Below are 13,281 nucleotides of genomic sequence, written 5' to 3' on the forward strand. Positions count from 1 at the left end.
TGCTTATTTCTGCAGTAAGCCATTAACGAGTTCCTATGAAGTGATGAGACAACTGCTATTCTTGTCGAATAGTTTTCGATTTCAAATCAAGCGTCTATAAGCTCCTATACTACTACAACAGAAGACCGTGAACTCTTTAATAATCGAAGCCAATAAAAATTATATTAGAACGACAAACATTTGGCCAACAATATGTCAAATCCGAAAACATTGGTAAAAACATTTGTCCCGTAACCGTATACTGGGCCAATAAAAATAATACCTACAAAAATAACGGGGTTAGTCATCGACCGAAATACATGCGTGAAAAAAATTATTAAACACCGTAACCCACGCTTAGGGTTCGAGCCAAGCTGTACATTTTGGCAGTAAAATGGTGGTTTGAAGTCGCGGTGACGGTAATACCGACGAAACCATGTCATAATGTAAACAATGTAGCTATTGTACTTCGTGAGTAATTCACTAGGGCTAGCTCCGAAATATTTCTTTAAAAAGAATGGGGAAAAAGCTTTTCCTCCAGTGGCGAATCCTCACTTTTGAGTATCGTGATGTTCACAATTATTATCATGATACAACCAGTAGCATTTTTAATGAATGATTTCTTTAAAGATGGAAATTGCAAAGAAAACTTTCTTAGAGTTATAATCTCAGGGTCGGTACATTAATGCTTGAAAAAACCTTGAGTCAATTCTCATTCTAGCAAATTTATATAAGCTGCTTATTAATTAATATTCATATTATTATAAACGGAAGCCCTGTCACTGATTAATCAAAGCAGGTAGCTATGTATGTTTAAATCTTAAATTTATTTTCCATCCAATAAAAACATTCGAGAGAGCAGTAGTTTATTTTCAAAGTTATCACCGAGCCGTTTGTTTACATCTGCTCGATGTTTCGCCAATCATTAAATGCCAAACAGAATTATCTGTTAGATTTCATCTATCATGAATTACTTTCAAGACTATAAATTCAATAGTTAGAAATCATTTAGCAGCTATTTTGAGTGTTCTATCAATGTCTGTTAAATTATTCACTCGATTGGTTTGTTTCAAGATTACAATAGATTGTAATAACAAAGGGCTTACTAAAATAACGGTCTCATTTATTGTTCGTCAACTGCTATTTTTAAAGATTGATTAATAGTTTTCTTTTTTTTTACGATTTTCAGCCGCTGACGAAGAGAAACAGAAGTGAGTGTTTTATTTTTTTGATGCAATTTTTTTTTATGTTGAACTTGTACAGAAAATAGGAAAATCGTGAAGGTGTACCCAAAATTGATCGAATATGTCTTAAAATTTTAAAAAAGATATATGTAAAGGTTTTATCGGATGAAATATATCCAACTAACAGATCCTTAACACAATGCGATGCAGTTAGCATGTGGAGTCAACTTATTTTAACTCCACTATAAAATATATATTATACCTATATGTTGAGCTGGATTTGGGCCTTTTCTAGCCACGCTAAGTTATTCTGACTGTGATTGCCTGTTAATCTACAAGTTCACAAATTAATGTCCTCCATGATATCTCGAATATCGACTATATTGTCCTTTTCTTTCGCCTGCAAATCGCTATTTTAGACACATAAGATCGGACAATTTGTGTTTTAACTTTTTATGTAGAACATTTCACACTATAATTAGTTATAATTTTTGATATATATATTATATTACCTACGACCGAGAAAATGTTTCTTTAAATTTTGTCCAAAAACTTCCAAAAAAAAAAATACACACGGATCCCTATTAAAGTGATTTTAACTAACAGTAAATCCAACCGTATTTATAAGTATATAGATACTAGCTGGCCCGGCAAACGTTGTTTTGCCATATAATTTATTTCTAGGAAAGATAAATTAATTGTATATCTAAACCATTCTCGAATCCACCTGTAGGTACACAGAAAATTTCATTAAAATCGGTATAGCCATTTAGGAGGAGTTCAGTGACAAACACACGCACAGAAGAAATATAGGTATATATATTAAAATAGTGCCAATATCTTTTATATAAAATTCTCGTGTCACAATGTTAGTTGCCATACTCCTCTGAAACGGTTTGACCGATTTTTATGAATTTTATATGCATGTTCAGTAGGTCTGAGAATCGGTTACTATCTATTTTTCATACCCCTAAGTGATTAGGGCTGTCCACCCCTAACATTTATTTTTTATTTTATGGACAATTTTTTTTTTATAATGAGGCATTATTGCATGAGGTTTCGTTATTTTTATATTCCCTCATCGTTCACAGCGCTACATGCCTCTTTCACTCATTTACCACATCCTTACACGCTTACAATAAGTTATATTTTTTTTCTACATTAAAAATTCCCTAGAAATCTTTTTCATGGCAAAATAACGTTTGCCAGGTCAGCTAGTAATACTATATAATCTTGTTTTAAGTCAACCTTGTACGTATGCTGTTGTCAAAGTAAAGTTAATGTTTCTAGACAACCGGACGGTAAAGCGCCAACGTTCGCGCGTAAGCCGGCCATCAGACAAGAAGACGATGGCAAACGGTTGATATTCGAGTGCCGCATTGAGGCTGAGCCTGTACCCGGCGTGACCTGGTTCCACAATGCCGTGGAAGTAAAACCCGGAGCAAGACATAAGGTAAACAATCAAAGACACGTTGAAAATAAGGTAAAACCGAAAATCATTAGAATAATTTCTGAAATAAACTTGCTAACTTTCCACGGGTACAACTATATTATAGGTATTTTAGTGAAGAATTATGTCACAGCCGTTATTAACCAACCCATTGACTCAGACCGAGTTTCTCGCTGTATTTTCTCAGTGGGTTGCTTTTCCGATACGGTGGTAGATTTTGCGAAGCACTGCTCTTGCTAGGGCCAGTGTTAGCAACACTTTCGGTTTGAGCCCCGAGAGCTCACCTACACGCTAGGGTGAAGCTGAAATAGCCTGTCAAGGCATAAGTAGAAAAAAAAGTTATTAAACAAAGTTCCTTTATGTTATTCAAATTCCAAATATAATGCTTATAATACGCAAAAGGTAGGGCACATGCGTAATCCAACATCGAAAACCTTAGTCTTACATCTGATGAAGATAATTCAAAAGGTCCTTATAAATGTAACGGGTTCGAATGATTATCTTCAGTGTCCTAGTTTTAAAAGTAATTAAAGATGACCTTGACCTCGATCCAGTTGGCTAGGAGCGATGCCAGGTGTCTTGTTGTGCGGTAACCTTGCGTCCTATATTTGTCCTAGCAATGGATTCGAGGTATTTTAAAAATGTAATCTTATTTAAATTAGACTTCCTTCTGAAGTCCTTATATTTAGCCGCAGTACAGTAAACTTACCCTCCTTGCGTCAATAATCCTCAATGCTGAGGGTCGAGGCCTCATGAGGCTTTCTTGGGAATATATGGTGGGATCCCGCGTCCTTCTATGGCAATAGTTTTGGAAAAGATTTAGTTCTTCGAGGCCGCTAAAGCTTTATTTGGGTCCGGATAATTAACCGCCGCCCGACATTCGGCGTTGACTGTTTTATGATGAGAAGGTCGAATACCAACTCAACCCTCCTCTTTTCTAATCCGGGCTTGGGACCGGCATTGGCAGAGTTATTTAAAGCATAAGGATTATTAAATGTTAAATTTTGCAGTTGACAGTAAGCAAGGAAGGCAAATCGTACTATGCCTCGTTGGAAATCAACAATGTAACCGTTGAAGATGCCGGGAAGTACAAGGTTACAGCTAAAAACGAACTCGGCGAAAGCAACGCCACGATCAGCTTAAATTTCGACAGTAAGTATGATAACAGTCATTCTGTAATACATACAAAAAATGGTCAAATGAAATAAAATTTATTTTTATTATTAAGTAAAACTCTGAAGAAAAAAACGCTTCGGTTGTTTAACAATGTATGTTTTACTGTGTGGTCCTAATATTCGTATTAGATGTAAAAATGTGTCGCTACGAACGTAGATATTGCAGCATAGCTTGTATAATTATTAATGTCATCAACTAATTCCCCCAAAATCGTTTGTACTCTACATTCACACTATTTCGATTTAAGATGTTTTCTTATATCGTTATTTGGCTAACTGTTCAATTATATTATAATTTATTAAGAACACACAAGCACAAATACCATATACACACAACATGCACACTACACACGGCTTCATTAACATAAAATACTTGTATGTTCTTGTGCACGAAATTTATTTTGAAACAAAATTATACATTTATCTTTCGTAAATTATCATTTTGTTATTTACGGTAGTTCTTACGCTATAACTGTGCTTCTATTAACACAACACCCTGCGATTATTTAGTAGTTAGAGACCGTCTTGCAATCTTTTTGCTTTGCAAAGGCACTATTAAAACATTAACTGGAGCAACTGTAATGCGTACTATTTTAGACTGAACGTAGAAAGGAGAAAACGCACATAATCCAAAATATTTATGTATATTTTACTATACCATTATATATTTTCTTAAATCCTGAATTAACTCTGCGTATCTTAAAATAATAATAAAATACACGATTCTTAAAGAAAACATCTTAAATATGGCACGTAACATACGAATACAGCTGCAAATCTTCACGTAGTCGATTTAAAATAAATGGATGTTAATAAGTGGATTAATGAAATAGGCGACGAAGCGCCCGTACCTGAGGACTTTATCAAACCAACGTTCACGGAAAGACCGGTCATCAGGCAATCGGACGATGGTACCAAAATCACATTCGAATGCAGATGTGTTGGCAAACCGAAACCAACCATAGCTTGGTAAGCAACGTTTTGAATAAATAAACAATTATTTATTCATCAGTAAAGCGTTCCATTAAACAAAATTCGCCTTCAAAAACAGGTACCATGGCAAAAAAATTATAAAAGAAAGTAGCAGATATAAAATAACGTTAGAAGAGGATCAAACTCTATATCACATGGCACGACTCGAAATCATAGGCGTAGAGAATTCGGACAGGGGAGAATATAGGGCTTTAGCGAAAAACAAGCATGGTGAAGGTGTAGCGAAAATAAATTTAAACTTCGAAGGAGGAGATAAACCTAAGTAAGGACATTAGTTTACTTTGATAAATTGTTGAAGTCGACGTTAGGAAAATCCTTTAACTTTTGTATTTCAAACAGAATCCCCGATGGTAAAGCACCAAGGTTCCCTAAAAAGCCTACGATAAGACAAGAAGGGGACTTGTTAATAATGGAATGTGTGCTTGAGGCTTATCCAGTCCCAGACATCACATGGTTTCATGGAGACAGAGAAATTAAAGACGGTCCAAAAATGAAGATGTCTAGAAAAGCAACTGGAAAAGATACATTTAATTTAACACTAGAAATTTTGAGTCCTTCTAAAGAAGACGGGGGAAACTATAGGTGTAATGCCTTCAACTTGTTTGGTGAGAGCAATGCCAACATTGCTCTAAATTTCCAAGGTAAAACAAAATGTAATGTAAATTAAAATATTCACTTGAATCCTGTAAACAGAGTTAGTTATCTGGTTACGTACGCATTCAGTAGCAGAAGCATGTTTCGCTTTCAGCTTAAGAGCAGCATGGTGCTTAAGTTGATTTTAAAATCGTAAGTATTAAATACTCTAAGTTAATCCGTTATTTATTTAGGTGGGGATGATGAGAACGGTTTCGCACCGTCGTTCGTGGAGAAACCCCGAATCATTCCCAATGAAGATGGTACACTCATTACGATGCGTTGTGTCTGCAAAGCCAAGCCGGCGGCCGAAGTATCGTGGTACAGGGGCACGACGGTCATCAAGGCTAGTAGTAAAATTGAAATCAAATCTAGTAAAATTGAAGAGGATGTTTATGAACTGTTATTGCTTTTAACAAATCCGACGGCAGCGGATGGTGGCGCTTACCGCTGTCATGTCAAGAATGAATTTGGTGAAAGCAATGCTAATCTCAATTTGAACATCGAAGCCGAACCCGAACCGGAGGGAGAAGGCCCGACGTTTGTCGAGAAACCTACCATTCAGTCCAAGGACAACGGCAAATTAGTCATAATGGGATGCAAGGTCAAAGCTAGCCCGAGACCGACTATCGTGTGGTACCACGAGGGTAAAGAAATCAAGGAATCATCGAAAATTAAGACCAGGATTGAAGTACATGAAGACATTTACACAATTATCCTAGAACTTATCGATCCTGGCATCGAAGACTCCGGATTGTATAAATGCAATATCAAAAATGAACTTGGAGAGCTCAATGCGAATTTAACGCTCAATATTGAAAGTAAGTTTACCAAATTGTTTATTAAAAGTCGTCAAACGATATGAAAAATAGTGTTTTTATCGCGATAATAGTAGAAAATTTATATGGTGAATATCATATTTTTAAAATTAGTTTGTCCAACCAAAATAAAATTAAGCTTATCTATAATACTGTAACAATTTGTATTTGCAGTCATTCCAGTTATCAAGGAAAAGCCAAAGATCATTAAGATAGTTAAGAAGAAGACTGTTATTGTTGAATGTAAAGTATTAAGTAAATTTGCACCTCAATGTACTTGGTTCAAAGAAGCCAGTGCTGTCAAAGAAGACTCTAGGCATACTGTGCTAATTGAACCTGTAAGAGAGGTGAGTATTCATTTCAATCGCATTAACGATTAATTGCGACTGTATAATTGTAGCTATTTAAAGTAATAATATATTACTCAATTGGTTAATTTAAAACACCTTCAGTTAAAATAAACATTTTAGTAGTTTAGTTTATTTCAGCTCACGATTAAAACTTCGATAATTGATGTTTTCAGGGTGAATTCGCAGTCAAATTGGAAATCTCAAACGTTTCACAAACCGACAAGGGTTCGTATAAACTCGTTGCTAAGAACGAGAAAGGTGAGGCCACATCGCAACAAGTTGAAATCACCGAGATTCCCGAGGAGAAAGGAGAAAAGCCTCATATCATCAAACACCTCAGGAGCTTGGTAACTATTAATGATATAAAATACCAAAATTAACATTGATTGTATTATTGTCTCACAAAGAAGTAGTTTTAAGTAGAACTGACAATAGAATGATTTTATAGGACTATTACAATGGAAATACATGTATATTTTTTGACTTCGTCGAACCCGACGTAACTGCCCCTGGCATTGCTGACGTCCATGAGTGACGGTAACCACTCACCATCAAGTGGGCCGTATGCTCGTCTGCCTATACGGCAATAAAATAAAATAAAAACCCTAAATTGTAATGATTGTGAATACACATCGACTTCGTTCATACTTCTATACAAAATATTTAGTGTATAGAAGATATATATACTTTAGTGAGCGATCATAAAAAGAGACAAAAATAGTAGTAGTGACTTCAGTATTTTAATTGTTTTAACAGGCTAGAAAAGAAAACGAGGAAGCTGAATTTATCGCCGTCCTCAAAACATCAGATCAGTCATGTCGATGCACTTGGTACAAAAACTCCACCGTCATCAGAGATACATCTGAAGTGAACACATCTTTTGATGGTACCAACGCTAGACTCATCATTAGAAAGGTTTCTTCGAAATACGTTGCCAACTACAGAGTTGTGATTAAGAACGAATACGGCGAAGACGAATCTAGCGCAGATTTGACTATTGTTGATGAAAAGGTATTATTATAATTTATCAAAGATTAATGTACTGTAAATCATGACTATAAATCACTTCCTTCAAAACATTTTTTTATTTGTAAAAGATGCTTGGGTGGTCTGCCAGCTACCAAAAAAATATTTGGTAACTAGTAACTAGTTTAGGTCAAATAAAAAAATACGTAAATATGAAATATTACAGAAAAAGAAAAAGGAGGAGGAAGAAGAAGAAATCACTGTTATCGAAGAGTCTGAAGAAGAAATGTCGATCGTGGAAGAGAAATCAATAATTGAAGAAAACCACGTAGATGAAAAGAAAAAGGTTAGTAAAATAATAAGAATATTGAAATATTTAAAGAGAAAGAATTTAAACTTCCTCATCCTTTAAACATCCTTTTTTATCAATCACTTAAATAAAATTTTAAGCTTGATAGTGTTTGAATTACTTACATTTTGTATTTCAGAATGAAGAAATAAAAAAGAAAGAAGAAGAAAAAACGACAATTGAAGAAAAGAAAACGGCATCCAAAAAAGTGACTAAGAAAGGAGAAATTACAATAGAAAATAACCAAGAGGAAATGGAGATTAAATCTAAAAAGGCTGACTCTAAAGTTGAATCCAAGAAAATTGAGACCAAAAAGGAAGAAATAAGAAAAGCAGAATTAGAAGCCGAAGAGGCCAAAAAAATTATCGAAAAGAAAACAAACAAGACTGAGGAAGAGAAGAAAGCTCTACTTGAAAAACTTGAGAAAAAGAAGCCTGAACCTGAGCCTGAGAAAAAGATTGAAGGTATTCCTAAGCTGAAATCGGTGAAACCCAAGGAAGAACCTGTCGAAACCAAAAAGGAGGTATCTAAAAAATCCACAGAAGAAAAGAAAAAAGTGGTTAAAAAGAAGGTTGTTGCTAAAAAAGAGGAGGTAAGTAGTTTGTTTGTTTTAATGCTAATGTACAAAGCTTCCATGTCAATATAAACTGAACATCACGAATCTGTGTTCAATTGATATATTTAGAAAATTACATGTTGTACCTAATATTTTTAGAAACTATGTTGGTTTAGACCATGTCCTCATTTTATTTATCCCGAATAGTAAGTACCATATAACTCTAGTTTGTGTGTTGTGTTAAAATGTGCTAAAATAAACTTGGGTGTTAGGATGAAATCGAGTTCGTCGATGATTACGAGCGTCCAGTTCTGGAGAAATATGAAAAGATTACACCGACACCTCTTGCTAAAAAAGCAAAACAGGATGATACACCAAAGGTAAACACTACACAACAAACACTATACACATACCATTTATGAAAACCTCGATTTTTTTTAAATTTAATACCTACCTATTAAAATCGGTTTAGGGTAAACGTGCATCAGTTTCGGAAAGCGTTAAAAGTGATCAATTCAGTGAAGATGAACCTTCTATTGCTGAACCGACCCCTGAGAAAAAAACCAAGGTTGAATTTAACGATAAGGTATGAATAACGAAAACTTAAATTATTTATATTTCGATATAAATCCATTAAAAAATAAATATAAAAAAATAACGTCAAATTAGGTCGACGAAGACAAGGCTGAGTCTAGGAGATCAAGTATTAAAAAAGGCATTCCCAAACCAGGGGAGCCCGTAGATGAACTAACAAACATCAAATTATCAAAAAAACCATCTAAACAAATCGAGGAACCGCTTGAAGAACCACAAGTAGCTAAAACAAAAAAACCAGTCCGAAAGGTAATGATTAATTCGCTAGTCAAATCAGTTCGCTATTATTGAAAAATACAATCTTGTAACAATAAAACAAAATATTTATAGCCGGGTGACACTGACGAATTCATTGACGATTACGAACGGCCAGAGTTGGAGAAATACGATAAACTGACGCCAACTCCTTTAGATAAAACCAAAAAAGTGAACGGAGTTGATGAGGTAACGGAATCCAGTATAATGTTAATCAAATTGAAAATAACAATTAAACTAGTCTGGAGTTTATTAGTAAATATTTGCAATTTAACGTGTAAATAATTGTAGGCTGATTCGAAATTCGTGGACGATTACGAAAAGCCCGAACTTGAGAAATACGAAAAAGTAGCACCAACACCCAAAGACAAACGTCGAACTAGTGATACACAGGTATATTCATTTATACAATTATTCATGCCTTAATAAATATTACCATGGAAAATTACTTTTTTGAAATAAAACTTTGCTCTAGGACGATGTGGATATGATGAAGGGTAAAATTAAACCAAAAGAGAAAGAAGAAGAACCGGAAATGCCTACACTACGCAAACGTCCTGTCCAAAAAGACAAGGTAGTGAATACAAAAATAAAATTCTTCAAGATTCCTATTCTTTAATTTCTTCAAAGTTCACTTTAGTAAAACTCTTTAATACGTAATTCCTCTATTTATTTCGAAATAACCATTTAAATTTTCTTTTTATCTGGAACTTGTACCCTTAAAAACATAATTAAATTGCACATTAGGAGCAAGAACCAAAACCAGAGGAGAAACCTAAAACAAAAACCATTAAAAAGGATGAACCGGAAACCAAAAAACGACCCTCACTCAAAAAGAAGGAGGTATACACACTCTACATATTCTTACACTTAACAGTTTGAGAGTACATAACAGTTTTAAAACTATCTCACATAACACAAAACGAATAATGACTTAATAATATTCGCACATTCTCGCGTATTTGAGGCACGCTATTCCTAATTGCGCTGCTAAAAATTGTATTTTTCTATTTTGAATGCTCAAAATTCAGAGTAAGTATTAATCAGAAATTTCGCTTATGATGATTGCACGAATGAGGCTGTAAAATGCTTAATTTCGTTTTTTGAAGTTGATGATTAGTAAATCTTTGTGGTAAGTATTCTTGTGTTTAAAATGCTTAATGCAATTAATTAATTCTTCTGCAATGAAAATACAACAAAAAGTTGTCTGACCGAGAAATCGGTCTCTAATTTATTTACTCACAGTTTGATTTATTCACTCTGTAACCAAACTGTTAAATAACAAATCAAGTAATAAAGATAATTTAATTTTCTTCTATTCGAAATCTAGACCTACTTATTTTATACAGTGTGTAAAGACAACATTCTCTGAGCCGAAACGGTAATGAACTAAGAGTCTAAAGTAAATAAAATATAATATTTACTTACTAAGCACAACATAAATACTTGTTGTTCCAGTAGGTTCAAATTTTTTTGAACCAAAAAACAAAGACACCTGACCGCCATTTTGTCTCAAGGCGATTCCCGCGCATTTGTTGATTTTTAACCATCTACGTTCAATTAGACTATATCTAGAACACCAGTTCCACCTGTCTTCGCTTTAGGGACCACTTTACACCCTGTATACACAGAATAACATACATGATTTGTCTATTTTTATCAACCGAATCTGTAAACTAAAAAATCACGCTGACACTCAAACATTTCAAAGGTTGTCGAGGAAGAGTTCGTCGACGATTACGAAAGGCCAGTCCTCGAGAAATACGAGAAAATCACACCCACACCACTCGAGAAAAAGAAAAAGGTACACTGAGCTACATCACGTAATTTATATACATATATATTTTTATGCTTGACACTAATTGATGCTTATATAGCCATATTACGTATCGATTAAATCTAACAATTTCTGTGAATTATGCTATCATGAATTGGGTAAACAAATTACCGTTTCACTGTTTACGGTAGACTTTTTTGAAAATGATTTGAATTTATAAGTTTTTGTGGGAGAGAGGTGGTAGATTCAGCAAAGCACTGCTTTTGCTAGGGCTATTGTTAGCAGTTCTCTCAGGTTGAGCCCATGATCTCACGTACATGTTTGCGCCGGTTAGGTAGGAAACAAAAACTTGAAGAATTAATCTAAACTATTTTATTTTTCTTTCGTCGCTCTAAATCAAAACGTGTTAAAACACGTTGCACTCAAACAACTCAAATTTATCAGGAGGATAAGAAACTAGAAGAAGAAACACAGTCCACCACGGCAACTAGGCGACGTTCTGTCAAAGACAAAGAGAGTGCTAAACCAGAGGTATCAATATAATTTCATTACTATGAAGAGGTTCACCTCACATTAAATACATAAGAAAATGCGTTCGAGCCAGAAATTTAACATTAATTTAATTATCAACATAGGTATTACGGTTAGAGTAGAAGTTAGGAGGAGAGTTAAAAACAATATCTACATTTAATAACATCTTTTAAGATTACAAGTTTATCGTAATCAGTAATTTCTTAGCCATTTTACTGTATTGAGACGTATTCGTTTGCACTTAAAGAATACATTCTTATCAGGAGGACAAAAAACCAGATGAAGAAACGCCTTCCGCAACAGCGACTAGGCGGCGATCTGTCAAAGACAAAGACAATGACAAACCAGAGGTATCAATACAATCTAATTATAACTAAGAAAATGTTAATCTCATAGTTAATATATAATAATAGTCAATGGATCCATTAATGAAGAGATTTATTTATTTATCGATACACTTTGTAGAGTAATAGTGTATTAAAAAAAACACAGTAGGCACTTCTGAGTTATTTGGACATTATCAACTATTAATCGTCATCAGAAAATTATTTATTTTGCATTTATTATCTATGTCAAATGCCTTTTATAGCCTATGGATGTTGATGAAAACTTCAGCATTACCAAACCTAAGACTCCGGCTAAGCCTGGACAAGAATCTGAAACATCACTTACACACAAAACACCGGCTGAAATTAAGCCTACGGTCTGTACACATAACTATTTATTTATGTTTTTAATTATAAAGCATATACTTATAGTTTTCACTAAGCTTTAAAAACTGCGCATCATTGCTTATATTGTTATATTATATTAATGAAGTAATAAAAAAACTTTAGGAAGACGAGGCTGAAGCCAAACTCCACGTTAAGAAACCAGAGATCATTGAAGAAAAAACACTTAAGAGACCTTCACCTAAAGATAAAGAACCTAAGGTACACTATTTCACATGATTTAACCCAAAATATTTTAAATGACTTTCAAGGAAATAAAACTCTTTCTAACCTTACTTTACATGAATACAATATTACTTAATTTTTATTCCACTGAACAAGAAAGAACAATAACTGTGTCCTATTCTAAACCAGAAAATACCATTCGCACTACTACTATATATACTACTATACTATACTTGAGTCTAAGTGTTCATCTTTAGCCGAATTAATTTATCTATATATTTCTTCTCTTTCTCTCTCTCTAAAAACTTGCGTATTATATCAAATGATTGACAATTTGTGATATAATATAATCTTTCTTTAAACTTGGGATCGTGACCTCTACAAAATTTTAACACTTAAATTGTCATTCTGGGATGTTAGGGAGACGACACAGAGGAGGCTGTCAGTCTCAGCAAACCGCGCAAAAAGACAAGCACGACTGCTCCCGAAGAGGCGCAGCTCACACAAAAGACTCCTGCTAAGAAAAAACTAACGGTACTTAATATGCACTCAACTATATGCTTATAATTTCAAACTTGTTGTACGAAACTGAAGCAATCGTGAACGGTTTGACGCTGTTAAAAATTATGAATACAATTGGCTTAAGCGCTATGTTCAAATTTCTTAGGAGGGTGCTGAAGCAGCAACGTTAAAGGTCAAAAAACCTGCTGTTGTCAAGAAAGATGACGACCAAGAGGTAGCGAGTGATAAAATGCTTTGCTACTCCACAGCAGTG

At 34.3% G+C, this 13,281-nt stretch overlaps 1 protein-coding gene across 10 annotated transcripts in view; it reads left to right on the top strand.

The window, feature by feature from the left end:
- bent (projectin protein bent) overlaps nucleotides 1-13,281 on the top strand; it is a 155,731-nt gene that overhangs the window by 35,677 nt on the left and 106,773 nt on the right. For 9 of the 10 annotated variants that reach the window (XM_089739465.1, XM_089739458.1, XM_089739460.1 and 6 more), the window contains exons 4-29: nucleotides 1,169-1,190; nucleotides 2,454-2,616; nucleotides 3,624-3,765; nucleotides 4,622-4,757; nucleotides 4,840-5,043; nucleotides 5,121-5,422; nucleotides 5,609-6,235; nucleotides 6,407-6,579; nucleotides 6,756-6,929; nucleotides 7,339-7,593; nucleotides 7,775-7,894; nucleotides 8,037-8,489; nucleotides 8,726-8,833; nucleotides 8,926-9,039; nucleotides 9,123-9,296; nucleotides 9,378-9,491; nucleotides 9,594-9,695; nucleotides 9,778-9,876; nucleotides 10,050-10,145; nucleotides 11,014-11,106; nucleotides 11,524-11,610; nucleotides 11,874-11,960; nucleotides 12,200-12,313; nucleotides 12,447-12,542; nucleotides 12,927-13,040; nucleotides 13,174-13,242. In XM_089739465.1, the coding sequence (XP_089595591.1) occupies nucleotides 1,169-1,190; nucleotides 2,454-2,616; nucleotides 3,624-3,765; nucleotides 4,622-4,757; nucleotides 4,840-5,043; nucleotides 5,121-5,422; nucleotides 5,609-6,235; nucleotides 6,407-6,579; nucleotides 6,756-6,929; nucleotides 7,339-7,593; nucleotides 7,775-7,894; nucleotides 8,037-8,489; nucleotides 8,726-8,833; nucleotides 8,926-9,039; nucleotides 9,123-9,296; nucleotides 9,378-9,491; nucleotides 9,594-9,695; nucleotides 9,778-9,876; nucleotides 10,050-10,145; nucleotides 11,014-11,106; nucleotides 11,524-11,610; nucleotides 11,874-11,960; nucleotides 12,200-12,313; nucleotides 12,447-12,542; nucleotides 12,927-13,040; nucleotides 13,174-13,242 (4,238 nt within the window). The remainder of the gene's footprint in view (nucleotides 1-1,168; nucleotides 1,191-2,453; nucleotides 2,617-3,623; nucleotides 3,766-4,621; nucleotides 4,758-4,839; nucleotides 5,044-5,120; nucleotides 5,423-5,608; nucleotides 6,236-6,406; nucleotides 6,580-6,755; nucleotides 6,930-7,338; nucleotides 7,594-7,774; nucleotides 7,895-8,036; nucleotides 8,490-8,725; nucleotides 8,834-8,925; nucleotides 9,040-9,122; nucleotides 9,297-9,377; nucleotides 9,492-9,593; nucleotides 9,696-9,777; nucleotides 9,877-10,049; nucleotides 10,146-11,013; nucleotides 11,107-11,523; nucleotides 11,611-11,873; nucleotides 11,961-12,199; nucleotides 12,314-12,446; nucleotides 12,543-12,926; nucleotides 13,041-13,173; nucleotides 13,243-13,281) is intronic. The other variant, XM_089739467.1, reaches the window with a different exon arrangement.

Source organism: Bombyx mandarina, chromosome A1 (genome assembly GCF_030267445.1).
Source record: "Bombyx mandarina strain Sakado chromosome A1, ASM3026744v2".
NCBI classification, from domain to species: Eukaryota; Metazoa; Arthropoda; class Insecta; order Lepidoptera; family Bombycidae; genus Bombyx; species Bombyx mandarina.